The 22708-nt window shown below is 40.1% G+C and overlaps 1 protein-coding gene across 1 annotated transcript; it reads left to right on the top strand.

Annotated features, from left to right (window-relative positions):
* Positions 1–2625: 2625 nt before the first annotated feature.
* Positions 2626–6033, top strand: LOC308079030 (galectin-3-binding protein A-like; the record flags this gene model as incomplete). The annotated part of the gene is made up of 4 exons (XM_080420367.1): positions 2626–2686; positions 2925–3056; positions 3416–3695; positions 4998–6033. The coding sequence occupies 4 exons, from the start codon at positions 2626–2628 to the stop codon at positions 6016–6018; spliced, it is 1494 nt and encodes a 497-aa protein (XP_080276493.1). The 3' UTR covers positions 6019–6033.
* Positions 6034–22708: the final 16675 nt, after the last annotated feature.

The raw sequence follows: 22708 nt of genomic DNA, 5'->3' as shown, positions 1-22708 counted from the left end.
ACGTGTTATTGGTCAAACATATTTGTTAGTATATCTGCAGTTTATTGTTCACTATAAAGGGTGGCTGTGAAAGGAACTAAAGACTACATTGTAAGGTTTTGATGGTTATTGTGATATTGCATTTACCAGTACTGTTGTATGCTACTTGGGCTCATGTGATCACACTATAGCTCCTTGCTCGAATCAGCTGTTGTAGCCTTTATCATATTATGCATGCATACTGAATAAAAATGTCCTGTTAGAACATGCTTACAGATCTTTGTTTTTGTTACACTCAATGCATTTGCCATATGTAGGCCCTGTCACATCAGGCCCCTAGCAATCTCTCAATAGACCTCTCATGCATATGAGGAAACAGATGAGTTTTATCGTCTCAAAGACCAATTTGGCCGGGGACAGGCCAACATGTTTTAACCCTTTAAGGCCGGGAAGGGAACGCATAGCGCGGCACCGAGTGCCGCGCTATGAGCTTGTAGATCTGCTATTTTTAGAAAATAAATTTAGAACATTTTTGCAAATCTTTTATTTTCAACTCAAATCTTTGCTTCTGGGGGTCCCTGGAACAAAATATTCTTAGATGGGAGGGGGTCCGCGGACAAATACATATTATTTTGGGGGTCCTTGACATGAAAAAAGTTGAAAATCATTGATAATATAGCAACATAAGTAAAAAAAATCAATTTAAAAATTGTTAGACATTTTGTAAAATCCCCAAAAGCAAAGATTTGAGTTAAAAACTTTTGCTTTAAAAAAGTATATATATATATTCAAACTAAAGATTTGCACACATTTTCACGATTTTTCAAAAATAGCAGATCTACAAGCTCATAGCGCGAGTGCCGTGCTATGAGCTTGTATTTCTGCTATTTTTCAATAGCGCAAAGAAATAAGAAAAATGACACGGATGCGTTCCCGGTCTTAATGGGTTAAATAAAGGAGAAAAAAATATATGAGAACCTAATTCATTATTAAGTGTATTCCTTTACAGAAGAACTGACAGAAATCAACCATCTAGTCAGTTTTAGACATCTTTTGGATTATACAAATGACTATAGCTAACTGTAACAGTTCCAGGACAGATCATGTACATCTCTGTCATGTCCCCTATACTACACTGAGCTGGATGCAGAACAAAGGTTGTCCACAAGATGGTGCTGCTCCATGACATTACTTGAGCGGGTCCCTGATCCACACCTGCCTTCCATCCAAATCCAGGAGGATCATCTGGTCGGCCCTCAGGTAAACTCTATGTATTGTGGAGGCACTGGAGGCATAAAACGTCCTCCTGTGATGTCATCACAAATGATCCTATGCTTGAGACATATAGGCTACATGTCAGATGTCACTATGTCAGATGTCACTACTAGTGCATGCATAGCAACTGCTGCTGCTATAAGCCTAGTAAGTAGATACAGAAATTCCAAAATAATGTAATTATTATTTCTGTCTGTCTGTCTGTCTGTCTGTCTGTCTGTCTGTCTGTCTTGTCTGTCAAACCAGTGGTTCTCAACCTGTGGGGTCTCCAGATGACAAGTGAGAATAAAAACAAAGAGAAAAAAAATAAATGAAAAAATACCATTACTGCATCAAAGCACTACACTATAAAACATGGTGAAACGTTGGCCAGATTGTCAAATAAATAAGAAAGAGGTCGACATTTTGAGAATAGCCGATCTGCACAACAACGCCTCGCAGATCTGCTATTTTCACGATATGTATCTGTGGAACCGAGTCAAACAAAATGTAATGCCTCAACTCCTACAATTCCAAGTGCTTATCAGGGTGGGGGGACATGATTATTTTGGGGGGTCACGGCCTGACTGTCACAGGGTGTTTATTTATTTAGTAATTAATAGACCAATTATGTGTTTACCAACATTGAGCCTGGACGCACAAGTGATTGTTTTCATGCAATCAATTCCCAACACATTGTTTCGGGGTGCGCTGGTTTCAGTTCATTCAACCTCCTCTTCTGTGTGTTGGCTAGTGAAGCGCGTCCTAGCGAGGCATGTCAGAATGGGTTTCATTTGGTGCCGGCCTGCGCGCGCATACTGGTTCTTATCAGTGTGAGGTTGTCTGTTAAGGGGTCTATTAATTAATTAATTCATTAATTCATTCATTCAAATGGAGGCCTTACTGTCTTATAGGGCATAGCTGTGGAGGCCATTTTCTGGTTCCACCGATCCAGACCCCATTAAGTTTTCCCATAGAGATTTAAAAAAATATTTTGTATCAATTATTTTAAGCCTAGAACCAAGCCATCCAGGATTCTGGTGAATCATGACCATACAACATTTGATTCTGTGAAAATAATAATAATAACAACAATAATTATCATAATCATAATAATAATCATAATAATCATAATGATATACTATATTTAATAAATACCCTTTGTTTAGCGGTTTTCAATCAATGTATGGTCATGATTCACCAGGAGCCTGGATGGCTTGATTCTAAGCTTAAAATGATTGATATAAATATTTCTGGAGATCTCTATGAAGTCCCTTCATGAAAAATGAATGGGGTCTGGATCGGTGGAACCAGAAAATGGCCGCCACTGCTATCCTGCCCTAAGATGCATCAACATAGCAGCAAGTATACTGTACCTGATATTAGACCTTAATGTGCAATGAGATTAAGGTGCAAAGCATTGTCAGGGTCAAACCACTTGGTCCACCAAAAGGTAACTTTCACTGGTACTGGTAATAGTTACATTCACAAGGAGCCTGGATGGCTTGATAGATGTGGCAGTTGTAAATGTAAAAAATGTGCAAACCAGGAACAAGTGGTTCCATGACGGTCATGGTATGACAGTCATGTTTCACAGCTAGTTCGATAGGTTTGATAGAACCACTACAGTATATAATGCATGATTGATTTTCATTCAAATAACCCTCATTGGACGATGTTCCCTGGCTAAGGTTCTGGTCAAATCTGGTTGGATGATTTAAGCTGCCGTGGTGACGAAAGTGACCTGTCCCACTGTGACTCCCCTGGCTGGGGCGTCAACAACTGTGGTCACGGAGAGGATGCTGGTGTGGTCTGTAATCCAGGTGAGATATGTCTCTGGATCATATCTAAACAAAGATGATTAAAGGCGTAGTACGCAACTTTCCCCCGTGTTTACATAACAATATGTACATGTTTTTACCCATCGTACTATAACAGCAGTCATCATCAGCCACTGGAGTAGTGTGTTGGTGTTTACCTGCAGAAACACATTGACTTCTCGTTTGTTTTGGTTGCCCAAAAACATCCCTGTCTATCACTACGATTGATTGATCATTAAAATGAACATGACGCAGAAAAGGTTGGAAACCATTGATCTAAAGAAAACAAGTTAGATTTTCTTTGGTCTCCTTCTATCTGCCACTACGTGGTGGACCTACCAATGTGTTCCCACTTCATGTAGATCCAGAAGAGGATCCAGAGAACGTGAATACAGAGAGTACCACGCATGCGGTGAACCACGGCACAGAGCTTCTTGAACTGCTGGGGGCGCTGTTTGACAGCGGCCGCGACTGTGACGTCAAGATCAGCGTGGAAGTGGACGGCGACCCGGTGGAGAGCATTTGTGTCCATAAGCTGATTCTCACCCTGGACCCGGAGGGATCTGTCCTGAACGGCTCACCGACTGACCTCAGGATCAGTGTCACGTCTAACTGCAGCCACTATGTCACCAGCTTTGTCAGGTACAAAGGCATACTAGCTACAACAGGCATTCCCTACCTGTGGGTCGGTGCCCACTGGTGGGGTGTGGAGATATTGCAAGTGGACCCCCTGATAATTGGCAAAACACTAAGATTGTATAAATAATATAACATTAAAGGAATTGTATGTATGTCCTGTGTGAATGCTTGTAATGCAAGTGAGAAAAAAACAAATTCATTGTGATACCGATAAATAGGAAAATACACTATCATGTCAGTTCTATTGATCCAAGCCGGAACACCATCGATTGATTGATCATTCAAATAAACATGCTCTGAAACTGCCCACCCTGGTCAAAGTTAATTTTTAACTTTTCTCATATAATGATTTTTATTTTAAAGCAAATGTACCCAGGTCTAAACTTATATATCATGCATGTTGGTGATATTCCAATGTATAAAACCATGTGAATCATTTAACTAAAGATTAGCCTGAAGCATTAAGCTAGCCAGGTTAGGTCAAAATGGTGGCCATGGGGCAAGATGAACCAAATGCCATGGGGTAAATTGAGCCAATTATCCTAATATTAATCAGTATTCATATTTTTTATTATGTCTTTGCTTCTGAAATTATGCTGTATGACCTTTCATTTGAAGGAATACACTCATTTAAGAGAAGTTTTCAATATTGTATTAACAATTGCAAATATTAAAAGGTTCTGAATAACAAACTTTATTTAATCGGTTTTATATTTTTAAATACCATTAAGAAAATAAATAAGACTACTTGCAAAAGGGAAATGTGTTGTTAAATTATTTTTGATACGTGAATACATTATTTGTTCAAGTTTAAACTTGAAAATGCAAAATATCACATGGGTAAATTTACCCCTTGACTAGGATCAACTTACCCCTTACCTGGGGCAAGTTGAACCACATGACCACTTTTTTTTGAGAACCCATATTTTTACAACCATTTGTCATAGATGCACACTCATTATTTCAATTGATAGTAGACATCTTCAAGTTTTAGTAGATGTTTAGATTGTACTTCCATCTAATTGTTCCTTGCCTAGAGGTCAACATAAGTAAAAAGTGGTTCATCTTACCCCGTTCTCCCCTACGTTTGGGTCAATTTATACATTTCTTTATTAAGTAGTTTGTGTAATAATCAATGGGGAGCAGGGCATTATTGAGAAATAAACCCCTTCAGGGTGACAAAGACCTATAGTCTAAAGTCTACATCACCTTGTCTGGGTTTATTTCTCAATAATGACCTGCTCCCCATTGATTATCCCTTGCTTGCTGTATATAAACCATAGCTGATTGTACTGTGTGTTGCAGGTACCTGTACACAGGGCAGATCAACATCACCTCGTCTTCTCTCCAGTGCATTCACGACATGGCGTCTGACTGGGGACTCAAGGGGCTTCAGGAGGAGACAGGACAGCTTTTCTCCTGGGTCCTTCCTCAAGACCCCACTTTCCAGACCCAGATATCTCTGTATGAATACTCTGTCCGCACGGCTAACGTGGTAATGCAGCGCGCCTGTCTCCGCTACTTGGCTTGGAACTTTGAGGAGCTCGTCAAATCCCCGACCTGGACCAGCGTTCCCCTGGAAACCGTCAAGGCTCTCCTGTCCCGCTCGGATCTCGTGGTTCCCAATGAGTCTTACGTTGTTCACGGTATGGAGAGATGGGAGGCCAGCCGTGTGAGTGGACCCATCATCGGGGATCCGTTTGGCCTTTTGAAACACGTCCGCTTCCCTATGATCACCGCCGAAGATCTGTACGTCCTCCGGAATCCCCGCTACGAGGCTGGAAGGATGCTGGGTTTTCAGTTCAGCGCCCTGCGTTTTGGGCAACTGCTCGGTGCGCTCGTAGACCAGCGGAAATCGTACACGCCCAGAATCTACACCGGCAACCCGTGGAGCTTCACGTTCGACTCCCAGGAAGCCCAGGACTATAGGAGACGTAAGTTCTTCTTTCGGAATCACACGCGCCACGAAACGCTCGACGGCTCCTTCAGTACACCCATGTACGGAGACGTGAGCTGGTCCACAGAGTTGGTCTTTCAAAGTAAGGAATGCAAGAATGTTTCTTGCCTGGCAGCGAGCCTATCAAAAAGCAGCGATTGTAACTTGTCCCCAGAAGTCACAAAAAGGTTTGTTTTTGAGAACAAGGTGGTGCTACGTTGCGCAGGGCGCTATGTGTTCCACGTTCAGGATTTCAACAACAAAGATATGGCCGTCATAGATACCAGGAGCCCCGCTTATCCATGTAACTCCGGATCACTCGTCTACCAGGTGGTTGTTCGGCCCAAGTACACAGCAGGGATCCACTTCACTGAGGAGGAGAAAGAATGAAGTTATTAGAACGACCGTTCAGTTGTCTATTATAAAGCAACTGAACCCAAAGTATGGTCCCGACCCAAACTTATGGGTCGCAAGTAAATGCTACAGTTTTTCTAACAATTCCTACATTTAGAAATATATATATTTCAACACTTTTTTGTATATATCAATATTTTTCAGACATTTTTAAAAATAAATCTGTCATTTTTCAAAAGAATTTCTGATTTTTTTTAATAAAAAGTGCTCTTCGGAGCACAGGTCTCCGCCAGGCCAGGTAGGTTATTGTGGGCCAGCAATGTTCGGAATTCAATCATTATAGAGGTGAGTGGATTCGCTGCGTTCATAATTTGAGGCATTTTGGTCAAAGCGAACCACTCCTGCAAACTTTAGATGCCAATCAGGATGGAATATGAAAAATCGGACAGATCCGTCTTAATCACATGACTATAGGGATGATGTGTACCGATTTTGTAAACAAAAAACTAAAACAAACATATAGTGAAAGAAATAGTGAAATTAGCTGATCTGCAAGCTGCAAGCTGTATGGATCCCCCATCAATGAAGTATATATACTGTTTACGTGTTATTGGTCAAACATATTTGTTAGTATATCTGCAGTTTATTGTTCACTATAAAGGGTGGCTGTGAAAGGAACTAAAGACTACATTGTTAGGTTTTGATGGTTATTGTGATATTGCATTTACCAGTACTGTTGTATGCTACTTGGGCTCATGTGATCACACTATAGCTCCTTGCTCGAATCAGCTGTTGTAGCCTTTATCATATTATGCATGCATACTGAATAAAAATGTCCTGTTAGAACATGCTTACAGATCTTTGTTTTTGTTACACTCAATGCATTTGCCATATGTAGGCCCTGTCACATCAGGCCCCTAGCAATCTCTCAATAGACCTCTCATGCATATGAGGAAACAGATGAGTTTTATCGTCTCAAAGACCAATTTGGCCGGGGACAGGCCAACATGTTTTAACCCTTTAAGGCCGGGAAGGGAACGCATAGCGCGGCACCGAGTGCCGCGCTATGAGCTTGTAGATCTGCTATTTTTAGAAAATAAATTTAGAACATTTTTGCAAATCTTTTATTTTCAACTCAAATCTTTGCTTCTGGGGGTCCCTGGAACAAAATATTCTTAGATGGGAGGGGGTCCGCGGACAAATACATATTATTTTGGGGGTCCTTGACATGAAAAAAGTTGAAAATCATTGATAATATAGCAACATAAGTAAAAAAAATCAATTTAAAAATTGTTAGACATTTTGTAAAATCCCCAAAAGCAAAGATTTGAGTTAAAAACTTTTGCTTTAAAAAAGTATATATATATATTCAAACTAAAGATTTGCACACATTTTCACGATTTTTCAAAAATAGCAGATCTACAAGCTCATAGCGCGAGTGCCGTGCTATGAGCTTGTATTTCTGCTATTTTTCAATAGCGCAAAGAAATAAGAAAAATGACACGGATGCGTTCCCGGTCTTAATGGGTTAAATAAAGGAGAAAAAAATATATGAGAACCTAATTCATTATTAAGTGTATTCCTTTACAGAAGAACTGACAGAAATCAACCATCTAGTCAGTTTTAGACATCTTTTGGATTATACAAATGACTATAGCTAACTGTAACAGTTCCAGGACAGATCATGTACATCTCTGTCATGTCCCCTATACTACACTGAGCTGGATGCAGAACAAAGGTTGTCCACAAGATGGTGCTGCTCCATGACATTACTTGAGCGGGTCCCTGATCCACACCTGCCTTCCATCCAAATCCAGGAGGATCATCTGGTCGGCCCTCAGGTAAACTCTATGTATTGTGGAGGCACTGGAGGCATAAAACGTCCTCCTGTGATGTCATCACAAATGATCCTATGCTTGAGACATATAGGCTACATGTCAGATGTCACTATGTCAGATGTCACTACTAGTGCATGCATAGCAACTGCTGCTGCTATAAGCCTAGTAAGTAGATACAGAAATTCCAAAATAATGTAATTATTATTTCTGTCTGTCTGTCTGTCTGTCTGTCTGTCTGTCTGTCTTGTCTGTCAAACCAGTGGTTCTCAACCTGTGGGGTCTCCAGATGACAAGTGAGAATAAAAACAAAGAGAAAAAAAATAAATGAAAAAATACCATTACTGCATCAAAGCACTACACTATAAAACATGGTGAAACGTTGGCCAGATTGTCAAATAAATAAGAAAGAGGTCGACATTTTGAGAATAGCCGATCTGCACAACAACGCCTCGCAGATCTGCTATTTTCACGATATGTATCTGTGGAACCGAGTCAAACAAAATGTAATGCCTCAACTCCTACAATTCCAAGTGCTTATCAGGGTGGGGGGACATGATTATTTTGGGGGGTCACGGCCTGACTGTCACAGGGTGTTTATTTATTTAGTAATTAATAGACCAATTATGTGTTTACCAACATTGAGCCTGGACGCACAAGTGATTGTTTTCATGCAATCAATTCCCAACACATTGTTTCGGGGTGCGCTGGTTTCAGTTCATTCAACCTCCTCTTCTGTGTGTTGGCTAGTGAAGCGCGTCCTAGCGAGGCATGTCAGAATGGGTTTCATTTGGTGCCGGCCTGCGCGCGCATACTGGTTCTTATCAGTGTGAGGTTGTCTGTTAAGGGGTCTATTAATTAATTAATTCATTAATTCATTCATTCAAATGGAGGCCTTACTGTCTTATAGGGCATAGCTGTGGAGGCCATTTTCTGGTTCCACCGATCCAGACCCCATTAAGTTTTCCCATAGAGATTTAAAAAAATATTTTGTATCAATTATTTTAAGCCTAGAACCAAGCCATCCAGGATTCTGGTGAATCATGACCATACAACATTTGATTCTGTGAAAATAATAATAATAACAACAATAATTATCATAATCATAATAATAATCATAATAATCATAATGATATACTATATTTAATAAATACCCTTTGTTTAGCGGTTTTCAATCAATGTATGGTCATGATTCACCAGGAGCCTGGATGGCTTGATTCTAAGCTTAAAATGATTGATATAAATATTTCTGGAGATCTCTATGAAGTCCCTTCATGAAAAATGAATGGGGTCTGGATCGGTGGAACCAGAAAATGGCCGCCACTGCTATCCTGCCCTAAGATGCATCAACATAGCAGCAAGTATACTGTACCTGATATTAGACCTTAATGTGCAATGAGATTAAGGTGCAAAGCATTGTCAGGGTCAAACCACTTGGTCCACCAAAAGGTAACTTTCACTGGTACTGGTAATAGTTACATTCACAAGGAGCCTGGATGGCTTGATTCTAAGCTTAATATGGAAGAGAGAAGGAGTCCCGCACACTGTCTTCACTTGCAGTATTTATTTAGGATGCAACGTTTCGGCCGCTTGGATCTTCATCAGGCATAAAGAAGCAAATGGCACACAGCCAGTATATACTGTATGACATCTCTCAGAGAGGTGAGGGCCAATCAAATCCACACGCCAATCTGTTACCATGGAGCAGGGGGTGGCTCATATAGGTGAGTGGAGCTAGTACTTTTCCACAGTAAAAAGAATATTCTTATAGAACATGAGAAAATAAGTTTTGCTACAAAAATACAATGAAATAAGTCAGTAGAAAGGTATTACAATCACAAAAAAATATAAAATACCTATAGGGTCCACTGAGTGAGGCAGAATATATAAACATAGATATAATAACAAATACAGAAAATGCTGTGTCCCAGGAGGGCATAATATCCATTCTGCTTACGCAGAGCAGTGCTATTACCTTTGAATTCTCAAATGAAGACGCACAAAGGATCCTCCTTCCTAATATGGATTTGGACAGCGCGCTCTCCTCCAGCGACATGAAAATCAAACTGGAGAGACTCTACTTAAAAGAAACCAGACTCTTGATGTATGGATCCACACTCAGTGAGTACTGGAGAAACAAAAAGATACCAAGGGGACTCAGGCTTCAAAAGGCCCCCACAATAGGAAAGTCCAACCCAGACTTCCTTAAAAAAAGGGGGAGAAATTTTGAATAAATGCTCCCTCGACTTAATGCTACTGATTGTTGAACATGTGTCTACTGAGGCCCAAGACACAAAGGCAGAAATTCACACACAGGAAGAGTTGCTGAAGGAAAAGTTTGGTGACGATTATGCAACTGTTGATCAATCAATCAAAGACTCTGTTGCTAAGTATATAAACAAATTACAAGCCACCAAACTGAAGAAATATAAGAGAGACACTGAGGATTACCAGTTTAATGAAGTGTACGATTAAGATGGCTGAACAACAGGAACAACTGCCTGCACCTGATGCGCCAAGACGCACGCACAACCCTGCCACCGATCCCAGCGCCCGCACACAGGGCCAAACACCACCGGACAGATGACCGGAGGGGCGACTCGTCGAGGGAAAGTGACTTCACTCTTGACAGTGACTCATCCTCACAATCGACGAGCAACGCTTTTTTATCCACACGCCGGCAGAATTACGCCCACCCAAGAAGAGGTGCAGACGCGGCAAGCGCTCAAAACGAGGGGGCACAAACCAACGCCCATGGACGCGCAGCAAAGTGAGGAAACAGTAATTAATACATCATCCAAAGAACTCACAGACACTCAGTTGTCTCTTCTTTCCAAGGGACTGTCTTTTGTACCTGCCAGTGGTGTGAACATTTTTGGTTTAAAGGTGGATTTGTTCAAATGCTTTAGGCAAATCAAATTGAGACATTTTTTCTCAAAGAACAGTAGAACACAGACTCTGCCAACACCACCATTCCCACCACTCATTTCAAACGAAAGAGTACTGTCTGTCCCTTTGTGACTAATCCCTCTATAAATACTTTTTGCAGGATTGTTGAGCAAGACATTATGAAAATGCATGTTAAGCCAAGTCGCATTTCATATCATTTGTCCAAAGATGAAAGGTTAACATTAGACAAAGGGATTCTACCGTTGCGCCTCAAGCCTTAAACGGCCAGTCCGGTGCGTCACAGGAGTAGGGACAATAAGTCATGACTCTGAGGAAGGTCGAAAGACCGAAACGTCAGTCTATCTGTTTTACCTGCACCGAATTAAATAAAAGGCCTAAACTGTCCGTGTTGCTCCAGCGTTAACATTAGACACTAGGCATGTAACGATTTATCGTATATCGATTTAAATCGATTCAAAGTGGTGACGATTTAAATCGATGCAATAAAATATGACATCGCGATGCAACCAGCAGAGGGCGCAATCGAGTCAGACTCCATTCCTTTTTATCCGCCTACTATTTTGTCCCCTCAGGGCCACCATAGCTCCCTCCGTCGGTCTCTTCTTCACTCACTCAACGGCAGGCTATGAACGGCAGAGTGGGGTTCACGTCCTCTCAGTCTATGAAATCTAAACAACTAGGCGATCGCACTGCATAAAGAGGGAAATGTGCGTCGCATGTAAACATGTTTATTTGATTGATGAAAAGCCCAAACTATACCGTTTACCCCCTCCCCCATCTGACAATATTGTTAGCTGTTGTTAGCCTGTCTGATTTAAACTCTGTAGGAAACATACAACTGATAGGCTTCTAATGAAAACGGCTAATTCTGGAGCGCCTCGGTGCGGCTGCCGCTGCAGAGTACAATGAATAATAATCTATATGAATAATGATAATTTAACAATTGTATCAGACTGCTGACAACGTCAAACTCCTTTCAACACTGTCTGTCAGATATATAGCGAATTACATTGATATTAATCAATAAATGTTTAATCTAATCTCATTTGGAGCAGTTTAAAACAGTTTCCCTTATTACATAAATGTGTACAGAATGCTGAGAATATAGCACAGATAAAAAATTACTTGTAAATCCCAAGCTTGGAACAAAGGCTAAGCCTTAATTTGTTTATTTGAAGGTTTTCTTTATAATTTATTTCATCTGGGACATATGTTTTAAAATTCATTTATTTCATAATACTTATATATTTAAAGTTATTATTTTACAGATAAAAAAGTATGTCTTAATGTGTACCTACAGTTAATGCATGTACCTCATGAATAATAAAAAAGGCTTAATTTCATATATTGAAAAGAGGACAAGAGAAAATACAGTTGTTAAAAAATACATGATTTTTGTAAGAGAAATAATCAAGGTTTTTCAGTAATTTGTCTCGAAAATAAATGTGCTTAAAAATCGTGAAAAATCGTATCGTGAACCTCGAATCGTGATTCGAATCGTATCGTGAGTTGAGTGAATCGTTACATGCCTATTAGACACTTTGGCAAATGACAAAGATATTGTAATTAAGCCTGCAGATAAAGGAGGGGCTATTGTCATACAAGATGCTGTAAAATACAAAACTGAGATTTGCTCACAACTGTCCAACACGCAGTTTTATCGCAAACTTAATGTTGACCCCACTGCTGATTTCCAAAAATAAATTGTTACTTTCTTGGAGACAGCAAAAGAGAGGGAATGGATTACAAAATCTGAATTTGAGTTTCTACATTGTCAACATCCCATCAGACCTGTATTTTACACACTCCCTAAGATACACAAATCCTTAATAAATCCTCCTGGACGCCCTATTGTGGCAAAAACGGGTTCTCTGTTATCTCCTCTATCGGCCTATGTCGATTTTTTTATTAAACCTTTTGTCCAAGCTTTACCTGATTAAGGATTCCACAGCTTTTATAAACAAACTAGCTTCTGTAACTGACCTTCCTACAGACATTTTTCTGCTAACCTTGGACATCACTAGCCTCTACACCAATATACCACACTCTGAAGGTCTAGAGGCCTTGAATCAGTTCCTAAAAAATCGGGATCAGACAGCCAACCCTCCTAACAAATGTATTGCCGATTTAGCAACCTTTGTAATGGAGTACAATTATTTCTGTTTTGATGGCGATTTTAATTTGCATACCTCTGAGGTCAGTATGGGGACAATCTGTGGCCTAATTATGCTAACCTATTTATGGGTTATTTCGAGAACAACTTTTTTAACCTTGAGAAGAACCTCCCACGAATTCTAAAATACTATAGATACATTGATGATATTTTTTGTATTTTCCAGGGCACCATAGATGAGTTGCACAGCTTTATAGAGTTACTAAACAGCTTTAAGAGACTTTTTTTTTTACTTGCGAGTTTAGACTGGAGAAGGTAATTTTTTTGGATACGTGGGTATCTATTGATAATGGTGGTCTATCAACCACCTTATATAGAAAGGACACGGTGGGGGGGGCACGGTGGCACAGTCGGTAGTGCTGTCGCCTCACAGCTAGAAGGTCCTGGGTTCGATTCCCGCAGGGGACGCTGTGGGCGCTGGGGGCGTGTTCTCTCCTCCGCGTCATCAGTGCCCATACCCTAGGTGGGGTTGGCGAAAGGGCCTTTCTGTGTGGAGTTTGCATGTTCTCCCCGTGTCTCCTAGGGTAGGTACCCTCACAAAAACATGCAGTAATCCTGGTCACTATACTGCCTGCCCCTGGCCAGCCGGGGCGCCTGATGGAGGGGAAGGGAACTGGTTGGAATAACGTGTTCCTTCCACGCGCTACGTCCAACCAGGGAAACTCTCCCCTGTCAGGTGACAAGAAGGTCAGTTGGCTCTCATGCATTGAAGGAGGCATGAGCTCGGCCCTGGCCTCCCTAGGTTGGCAGAGGGAAGGTAGTGCCCAGGATTACATAGACAATTAGCACTGGGTGTAAAAAATAGGGCTACAAAATCGTGGGATAAAAAAAAAAATAAAAAAAAAGAAAGGACACAGACAGGAACACATTATTGTTGGCCAAGAGCGCACACCCCACAAAAAGGTTTGCCAAAAAGCCAATTTTACAGACTCCGAAGAATATGTCACACAACAGACGACTGCATGAATAAATCCAGTGAGATGAAACTACGATTTATTCAAAGGGGCTACCCGACAGAATGGGTTGAGCAGGGGTTTAATTCAGCTTTAGAGAAACCACGATCTGATTTACTACAAAAGATTAAGAAACAGGACAAGAACTTCTCAGTTACTTGTATCACTACTTATTCCCCACATTCCCATCACATCCGGTCAGTCTTCAAGCAATCTGGGAACCCAGCGCCAAATGAAAAGGAAAAACAGCGCCCTCTGCTGTTTTTGACTATCTCAGTTGGCTCTGGGAGGAAGTTGACGTAGCACCCGTGCGCAAGGAAACCGGGGTTTTAGTCTGCCTTCAGCGCATCACTTCCGGTGGTGCGACTATGTTTTCATTCCCACTAACAATATTTCTACACGGAACACTAACACCACTTCTCCCAGAGAACATGTATCGTTTTGGTTATAAGCCCACTTGTTTCTATGATGAAAGAGCAAGTTAAAATGTGAATATCTTTCCGTGGTTTTGTCTGCTCCGCGGACGCTACTGTTAAATTAGTTTCGGTTTGTTTCGAGTGGGGAAGGATCGACGGACACGTGAATCCCGCCCACACGGCTACCGACAGATTCAAACGCAGTCAAAAACAGTAGAGGGCGCTGTTTTTCCTTTTCATTTGGCGATGGGTTCCCAGATTGGTAGGGAGGTGGTCATGGTTGCCACCTAGAGGTGGCAGCTCATCATGATTTGTGTGCATGGGGATCTCATCTTAAACAAGCTTAGTGCTTAATGAGACTCCCAGTTTAGTAGACCTTGTATTGTGAATTTGAACTTCCATGTACTGATGTTCTCATGTCTTACTAAATAAAGTACATCAATCAATCAATCCTTCTGAAGATACTCTAGCCCCCAAAGGTTTAAATGATGAATTTTTATTGAATGTGATGCTATGATTTTTAGGCTCTACGCCTCTGGGTATTTTTTATATGATATGTTCCCCCTTTTTCTTCTCTTTTTTGTGTCCTGATCAACAGTATTCTAATCTTGCTGTTCGTGTGTGATGTCCTACTGATGTATTTCGAGTTTAGACCCTTACACCTGTAATTTACTAGGTCTGACCCCATTTATTGGATATTATGCCCTCCTGGGACACAGCATTTTCTGTATTTGTTATTATATCCATGTTTATATATTCTGCCTCACTAAGTGGACCCTAAAGGTATTTTATATTTTCTGTGATTGTAATACCTTTCTAATGACTTATTTAATTGTATTCTTGTAGCAAAACTTTTTTCTCATGTTCGATAAGAATATTATTTTTACTGTGGAAAAGTACTGCTCCACTCACCTATATGAGCCACCCCCTGCTCCATTGGTAACGGATTGGCGTGTGGCTTTGATTGGCCCTCACCTCTCTGAGAGATGTCATATATACTGGCTGTGTGCCATTTGCTTCTTTATGCCTGATGAAGGTCCAAGCGGCCGAAACTTTGCATCCTAAATAAATACTTTAAGTGAAGACAGTGTGCGGGACTCCTTCTCTCTTCCATATTCAGCATTCATACTATTCATGCACCTGTCCGTTTGTAGGTGTGCAAAAGGACATATCGTAATTGATTCTAAGCTTAAAATTATTGATATAAATATTTCTGGAAATCTCTATGAAATCTCTTCATGAAAAATGAATGGGGTCTGGATCGGTGGAACCAGAAAATGGCCGCCACTGCTATCCTGCCCTAAGATGCATCAACATAGCAGCAAGTATACTGTACCTGATATTAGACCTTAAGGTGCAAAAAAGAACATCAGTTTATTGTAGCCTACATGAGATTAAGGTGCAAAGCATTGTCAGGGTCAAACCACTTGGTCCACCAAAAGGTAACTTTCACTGGTACAATAGGTACATACACATGGTAAAAGATAAAAATAAAAAACACAGGGAAGGGAAAGAGTCCAAGAGGCCAGCCTGGTGACAGGAGGTGGTCAGGCCTATAGTTCAACACTCTGAGAAACATGCACATAAAAGGTATGATGATGGTTTCTTTCTTTACAAGGTGAATGTTTTAATTTAGACTATTCCTTCAGGTTTTCAGTAGAACTTTTGGGCCTACATTGACATGAATGTCTACTAATAAGGCCTTTTGGCCTCGAAACACGGTTGTAGATCTGCTACTTTCGATGCTTTCGAGTGACGCTGTAGTAATGATCAAGTAGGGCGTTGATTTATGAAAAAACACAAGAAGTTAAAATATAAGAGGTTCCCGACAGCAACGATGTGTAGTAACAACTAACATGACACAGATGCTTCCCCGGATTCAAAGGCCTGACGTATAGGCTTTCCAGGTCTAAATGGGTTAAAGAAATATTGGAATATTGATCAGGAATGTGACACACAAAACAAAAAACATCTCCGTGAGTTCAAGGCTGCATGGGGTGAGTAATTGATAGAAAAACTGTTTTGGGGTGAACTATCCCTTTAATTTGTATGGTACGTTGGTCCATTGTGTCGGTAGCTGTTATAAAGGAGGCTGCATCACATTTACACAAGGATTTCTATCTGGACTGGACTCGTTTAAAGGGGAGACACTTGGTTTTGCAGGTGAGATATGTGATTATTGACAACATACATGACATCTGAATCAAGTAATAGTGAACTTTGAGACAAAGTCTATATATATATATATATATATATATATATATATATATATATATATATATATATATATATATATATATACATATATATATAGCGTTCTTTTAATACATGAGCAAGGCTAATATATTCTTAGCCTTGCCTACTTGTTGTTAATTACTTAGTACGAGCTCTTGTTGTATTGGATTGTGTTTATTTGATACATTTATTTGTTTTAGCTCTTGCTCATTTGATTTTCCTATTAGTCTCATCTGTTTAAGAAAGTAGGTAGCTGATATATTGCACGTTTACCTTAGCGCTAGGTGGTATACTCTTAGTTGCTTGTTTTAGGAGAAAATGCACTTAAGACTTCTGGTGATTAGTGGTTTCCTTGGTTACCTATGTTGAATGCACTTATTGTAAGTCGCTTTGGATAAAAGCGTCTGCTAAATGACTGTAATGTGATATATATATATATATATATATATATATATATATATATATATATATATATATATAATAAAGAAGGAAGAAGTAGAAGGAAAAGGAAGGAGAATAAAGCAAAAATAGGGATTGCTTTCCTGTAGTATAACTCTTAAATTAACTTTTACACTATTTCTGAGACCCATTTACTCCAGTTTATTTTAAATTAATCTTCACGTTTTCCAATTTCAGAAATGATTAGTAATGTAGTCATTTTTAAGATAAACTTGAGCTACTCGCAATTTTGTAAATGGTTGATCGCAATTTCATAAATTGTTGAGTGAAGCTGCGCTAAATGTGTGTAGTCTTGGAGATGGTCGCCGGCGGGGAATGAATTAGAAAAATAGGTTATAACAAAAATAGAGTTTATTGGACAAAGTTCTACATGGTCAGTCTGTATAGCCTGGTGTCAGACTCATAGGGAAAAGGGTAAAACTCTGGGGGTAGCTTGGCTCTTAACTTCTTTCTGCCTTTATAGGGACATTAAAGTGAGTGTCTATGTACATGCACCTCAGTGAATTCTGTGTGCCGAGTGTGTGCGTTCTGAGTTGTAGGGTCCAACAGAGAGGCCTGGATCTTGTTTGTTCTGTATGTTCAAGGTAACTGGTTCCCGTGCATGAGAGTACATGAGAGTACATGTATGTGCGTATTATGTGTGAGACGATATGTAATTGTGTCCATATGACATGCATGGCCTGGTACAACGTCCAGTGGTGGTGTGTGTGTGTGTGTGTGTGTGTGTGTGTGTGTGTGTGTGTGTGTGTGTGTGTGTACTGTGTGTACTGTGTGTACTGTGTGTACGTGTGTGTGTGTGTGTGTGTGTGTGTGTGTGTGTGTGTGTGTGTGTGTGTGTGTGTGTGTGTGTGTGTGTGTGTGTGTGTGTGTATGTGTGATTGTGAGTGTGAGTGTGTGCGTGCGTGTGCATATGTGTGTGTGTGTGTGTGTGTGTGTGTGTGTGTGTGTGTGTGTGTGTGTGTGTGTGTGTGTGCATAAGAGGGGACCTGTGGACTGGTGGAACATGAGGTTGTAGGCCCTATGTGCCTGTTCTGCATGTGTTTTGAGCATGTTTGTGTGTGTCTCTGACTTGATGTGATTAAGATGATGTGTGTATGTATATATATATATATATATATATATATATATATATATATATATATATATATATATATATATATATATATATATATATATATATATATGTATAATGTGTATGTATGCTTATTGCTTACATATTTACGACAAAGCACTCACATTTTTGGTTATTGTTCGTTTTGTATTGGAAATTGGCAATTTTTTGTGTATGTTCCTGTTTGTACATTATTCCAAATAAGTTAAACCACTTTAATGCTATGCATATACATTGGCTATTTCTGTAGTTCTCAAACTTTTTCATGGCAAAATGATATGCATTTGGCTGCGGACCCCAATCTGAAAAGGTTTTGTCCCAGGGACCCCCCAGAAGAGAAGAAAAAGCCAAAATGATTTAATAAGTTTTCCAAACATTTTCGATATTTTAAAAAAATTGTCAAAAGAAAGTGACGCGCTGTGAGCTTGTATCTTATCTGCTGTTTTTGAACAGCCGATCTACAAGCTCACAAGGCGTCGCATAATGCAACGTGTTGTGAGCTAGTAGATGTGCTATTTTCAAACAAATCTCGAATTTCAAACAAAATCTTTTCGAATGGGGGTCTGCGGCCAAATTCATATTAATGTGGGGGTCCTCGATATGACAATGTTTGAGAACCGATGGTGTAGGACAGAGAGGGGAGTGGAGTGGCTCGAGGAATACTTTATTACTTCTTCCAGCCACCACTAGTTAAGTTTGTAACCTTGCGCGTCACCAGGATTTCCACCACTAGTTAGTTAGTACTTCTTCCACCACTGATAAGAATACACACGGTTAACCATGTCCTTACAGTAATGCAGGGGTTTTTCAACCTGTGGGTCGGGACCCCCAGGGTGGTCCCCGGATGACAGTGCAGTGACAATTTAAAGGGCAAGACCACTTTGGTAGAGGTTTGGGTTGTGTATTTACCTTGCCATGATGTAACTCCAAAGGTGGACAAGAAATCAAAAATAATTGCTCCATTGTTTAGAAATTGATCAATTCAAAATATGCTCCTCATTGACTTACATTGTACGGTAAAACAGCTCTCAAAGTCACTCTTTTAGCACGTAAACAAAAACAAACAAAGCTGATTCAGACAATATAGAGCATCACCAAACCCAGTACTGTTTGTTTTTTTAATAAAAATGTCAACTTCCTGTTGATTTTACTATGTGAAGATCCGGATCCGCGGATCCAGTCCGGGTTTTCTTCTTAACACATTGATTGCCTAGATCGAGTTAACTCGTTTTTAGAATCCATCGCTTGATTGCCTCGATCGAGTTAACTCGTTTTTAGGAAAAAATATGTTTTTTTTTTGACCCAAAGACCAAGGAGATATGATTTGTCGAAGATCTAGACTCCCATCCACTTCCTTGTTAAGTTAAAACTAAAAAAAATGGTATCTCAGGATACTTTTTTTTTTCAATGTAAAAACCCTGACATGAAAATGCAAAAAATCTGAAATAATTCTGGCAATCAATGTGTTAATAAAAATAGCAAAATCAACAGGAAGTACATTTTTTTTATAAAAAAAACAAACAGTACTGGGTTTGGTGATGCTCTATAATGTCTGAATCAACATTGTTTGTGTTTGTTTATGTGCTTAAAAGAGTGACTTTGAGAGCTGTTTTACCGTACAATGTAAGTCAAGGAGGAGCATATTTAGAATTATCAATTTCTAAACAATGGAACAATTATTTTTTATTTCTTGTCCACCTTTAGAGTTACATCATGGCAAGGTAACTACACAACCCAAACCTCTACCAAAGTGGGACTTTTAAGACCTTTTTAATACCTCGAAAAGAAAGAAAAGAAAAAGACCATTATTGCGTCAAAATCAACAAACTATATTATGAAAACTGGTCAAACATTGGCCGAATTGTCAAATAATATAAGAAATAGGCAAACATTTTGAAAATAGCAGATCTACATAGAGGCGTTGAGAGCTTGTAGATCTGCTATTTTCACAATATTTATCTGTGGAACCGAAAGTGTAATGCCACAACTCCAACCATTCCAAGTGCTTGTTAGGGTGGAACCCCAGTTCAAATACGATTATTTTGGGGGGGTCGCGGCCTGAAAAGGTTGAGAACCACTGCTGTTGATTTCCTGGTGTTTTTCAGACGTAACCTCTGCTAAGCCGCCAAAATGTCAAGAGAGTGTTTCTTCATTTGCTGTGTCCTTCTCCTGGTCGACCTCTCTCTTGGTGGTGGGTAGGACTTCATGTTGCTTAAAGGGCAAGACCACTTTGGTAGAGGTTTGGGTCGTGTAGTTACCTTGCCATGATGTAACTCCAAAGGTGGGCAAGAAATCAAAAATAATTGCTCCATTGATTAGAAATTGATAATTCTAAATATGCTCCTCATTGACTTACATTGTACGGTAAAACAGCTCTCAAAGTCACTCTTTTAGCACAAAAACGAACGCAAAGAAAGTTGATTCAGACAATATAGAACATCACCAAACCCAGTACTGTTTTTTTTTTTTAAATAAAAATCTCAACTTCCTGTTGATTTTGCCATTTTTAATAAGTAGAAAACCCGGACTGGATCCGCGGATCCGTATCCAGATCTTCAAATAGTAAAATCAACAGGAAGTTGACATTTTTATTTGGTGATGTTATATATTGTCTGAATCAGCTATGTTTGGGTTCATTTTTGTGCTAAAAGAGTGACTTTGAGAGCTGTTTTACCGTACAATGTAAGTCAATGAGGAGCATATTTTGAATTATACATTTCTAATCAATGGAGCAATTCTTTTAGATTTCTTGCCCACCTTTGGAGTTACATCATGGCAAGGTAAATACACAACCCAAACCTCTACCAAAGTGGTCTTACCCTTTAATTTCATTTAGATAGCATGTTAAACAGATGCAATCTACAGAGTGTTGTTTTGATAGTACATTGTTTTTAGACTGATTCCTGCATGAGTTTACCTGCGGATCCTAGTGTGTTGAGCCAGTCTACTCTGCATTCTACTACTCTGCATTCTTGAGTACAGTGCTGAAGTAAATGTACTTATAGGTACCACGTGTCCATCACTGTTTGGTCGTGTTTTTATGCCTCATCCAGGGATCCGGGATGGACACATGAGGCTGGTTGGGGGTCCGTCTTCTAATGAGGGTAGCGTGGAGATCTATCATGACGGGCAGTGGGGGACGGTGTGCGATGATCAATGGGATATTAACGAAGCACGCGTCGTCTGTCGATATCTCAACTTCTCTGACGCCGTGTCTGAAGTCAGTGCGTCAGAGAGAGTGTATGGTGCAGGTACATTCATTCTGTTTTTCACTAAAAGTCACCTTTTACTGTAGGTGGTGGTAGAAGCACTGTCAGACTTGTTGTACTTAAAGGAGCACTATTCACCCATTTCTTACCCATATCTTCATATAGGCTATAATTGGTCCTCACTAATGCTCATTATATTATGATACCAGGTACAATTTTTTTCTGCTCGATCTGTGTCTCACAAGCCCCCAGGACCAGGTTTATTTAAGCTAGGAAGAGAAAGCCACCTTCCAATGACATCATCAATGGGGAATCCAAGCTAATAGAAACGGCAGGCTTAAATATGCCGCCAATCGCGCATTAATGCGATCTAATAAATACGCGCTTGTCCGCCAAGATCGCATTAATGCGATCTAGTGATTAATTGTGGTTTAATCTGTGATTGCGCTATTCTGTTTATTTTTCATTCTAGGTTTCGAGTTCAACTTACTTCACCCACACCGGGATCCGGTTTCATGACGCAGATTCCGTTTCCGGTTTTCTTTTTTTTTTCCCGGTCATTTTCGGCCAGAACACGGTTTTTCACACAGTATAAAAAACTAACGGAGAGCTCCACTTCTATAATCTATAGTCTGGGTGACGAACAGTCATCGCCGTCGTGTATCACATCGTACTTTAGGCCGATCGGAGAATCTGAGAACACATCACATCCGGTTTGACGTATTTGACCGTTTGACTCTGTTTGTGGGGGGCGAGCGAGTCAGCGAGCTGATCAAGGTGTCTATTTGCTGCTCTCTGCTGGCAGATTTGTCGTATGTGTTTAAAACCGCACTCAGACAATTTATTTGAATGAAAAATTACAAAATAAAAAAACACGCAAATCGCTGGCACAGGGGTGAGTACATTATGAATAAACTCTGGCAGTCAATGACTTAAAAAAATCTAACTTTCTTCCTGGAAAGTTAGAATGCTACTATAAAAGCCATTGTTCTCGCATGAATAAAACAATTAAACAATGCATCGTGTTTGAAATGACCCAATCTGGGAGCCAATGAGAAGGAAAAACAGCGCCCTCTGCTGTTACTATCTCACTTGGCTCTGGGACAATGACGACGGAGCACCCGTGCGCAAGGAAACAGGGGTTTTGGTCTGCCTTCAGCGTTTCACTTCCGGTGGTGCGACTATGTTTTCATTCCCACTAACAATATTTCTACACGGAACACTAACACCACTTCTCCCAGAGAACATGGATCGTTTTGGTTATAAGCCCACTTGTTTCTATGATGAAAGAGCAAGTTAAAATGTGAATATATTTTCGTGGTTTTGTCTGCTCCGCGGACGCTATTGTTAAATTCGTTTTGGTTGGTTTCGAGTGGGGAAGGATCGGCGGACACGTAAATTGTTGTTGATTGGGTAAAGCGCGGC

The sequence above is a fragment of the Gymnoscopelus braueri genome, assembly GCF_963280865.1.
Source record: "Gymnoscopelus braueri genome assembly, chromosome: 22".
NCBI lineage: Eukaryota > Metazoa > Chordata > Actinopteri > Myctophiformes > Myctophidae > Gymnoscopelus > Gymnoscopelus braueri.
This window is presented reverse-complemented; position numbering and strand designations above follow the sequence as displayed.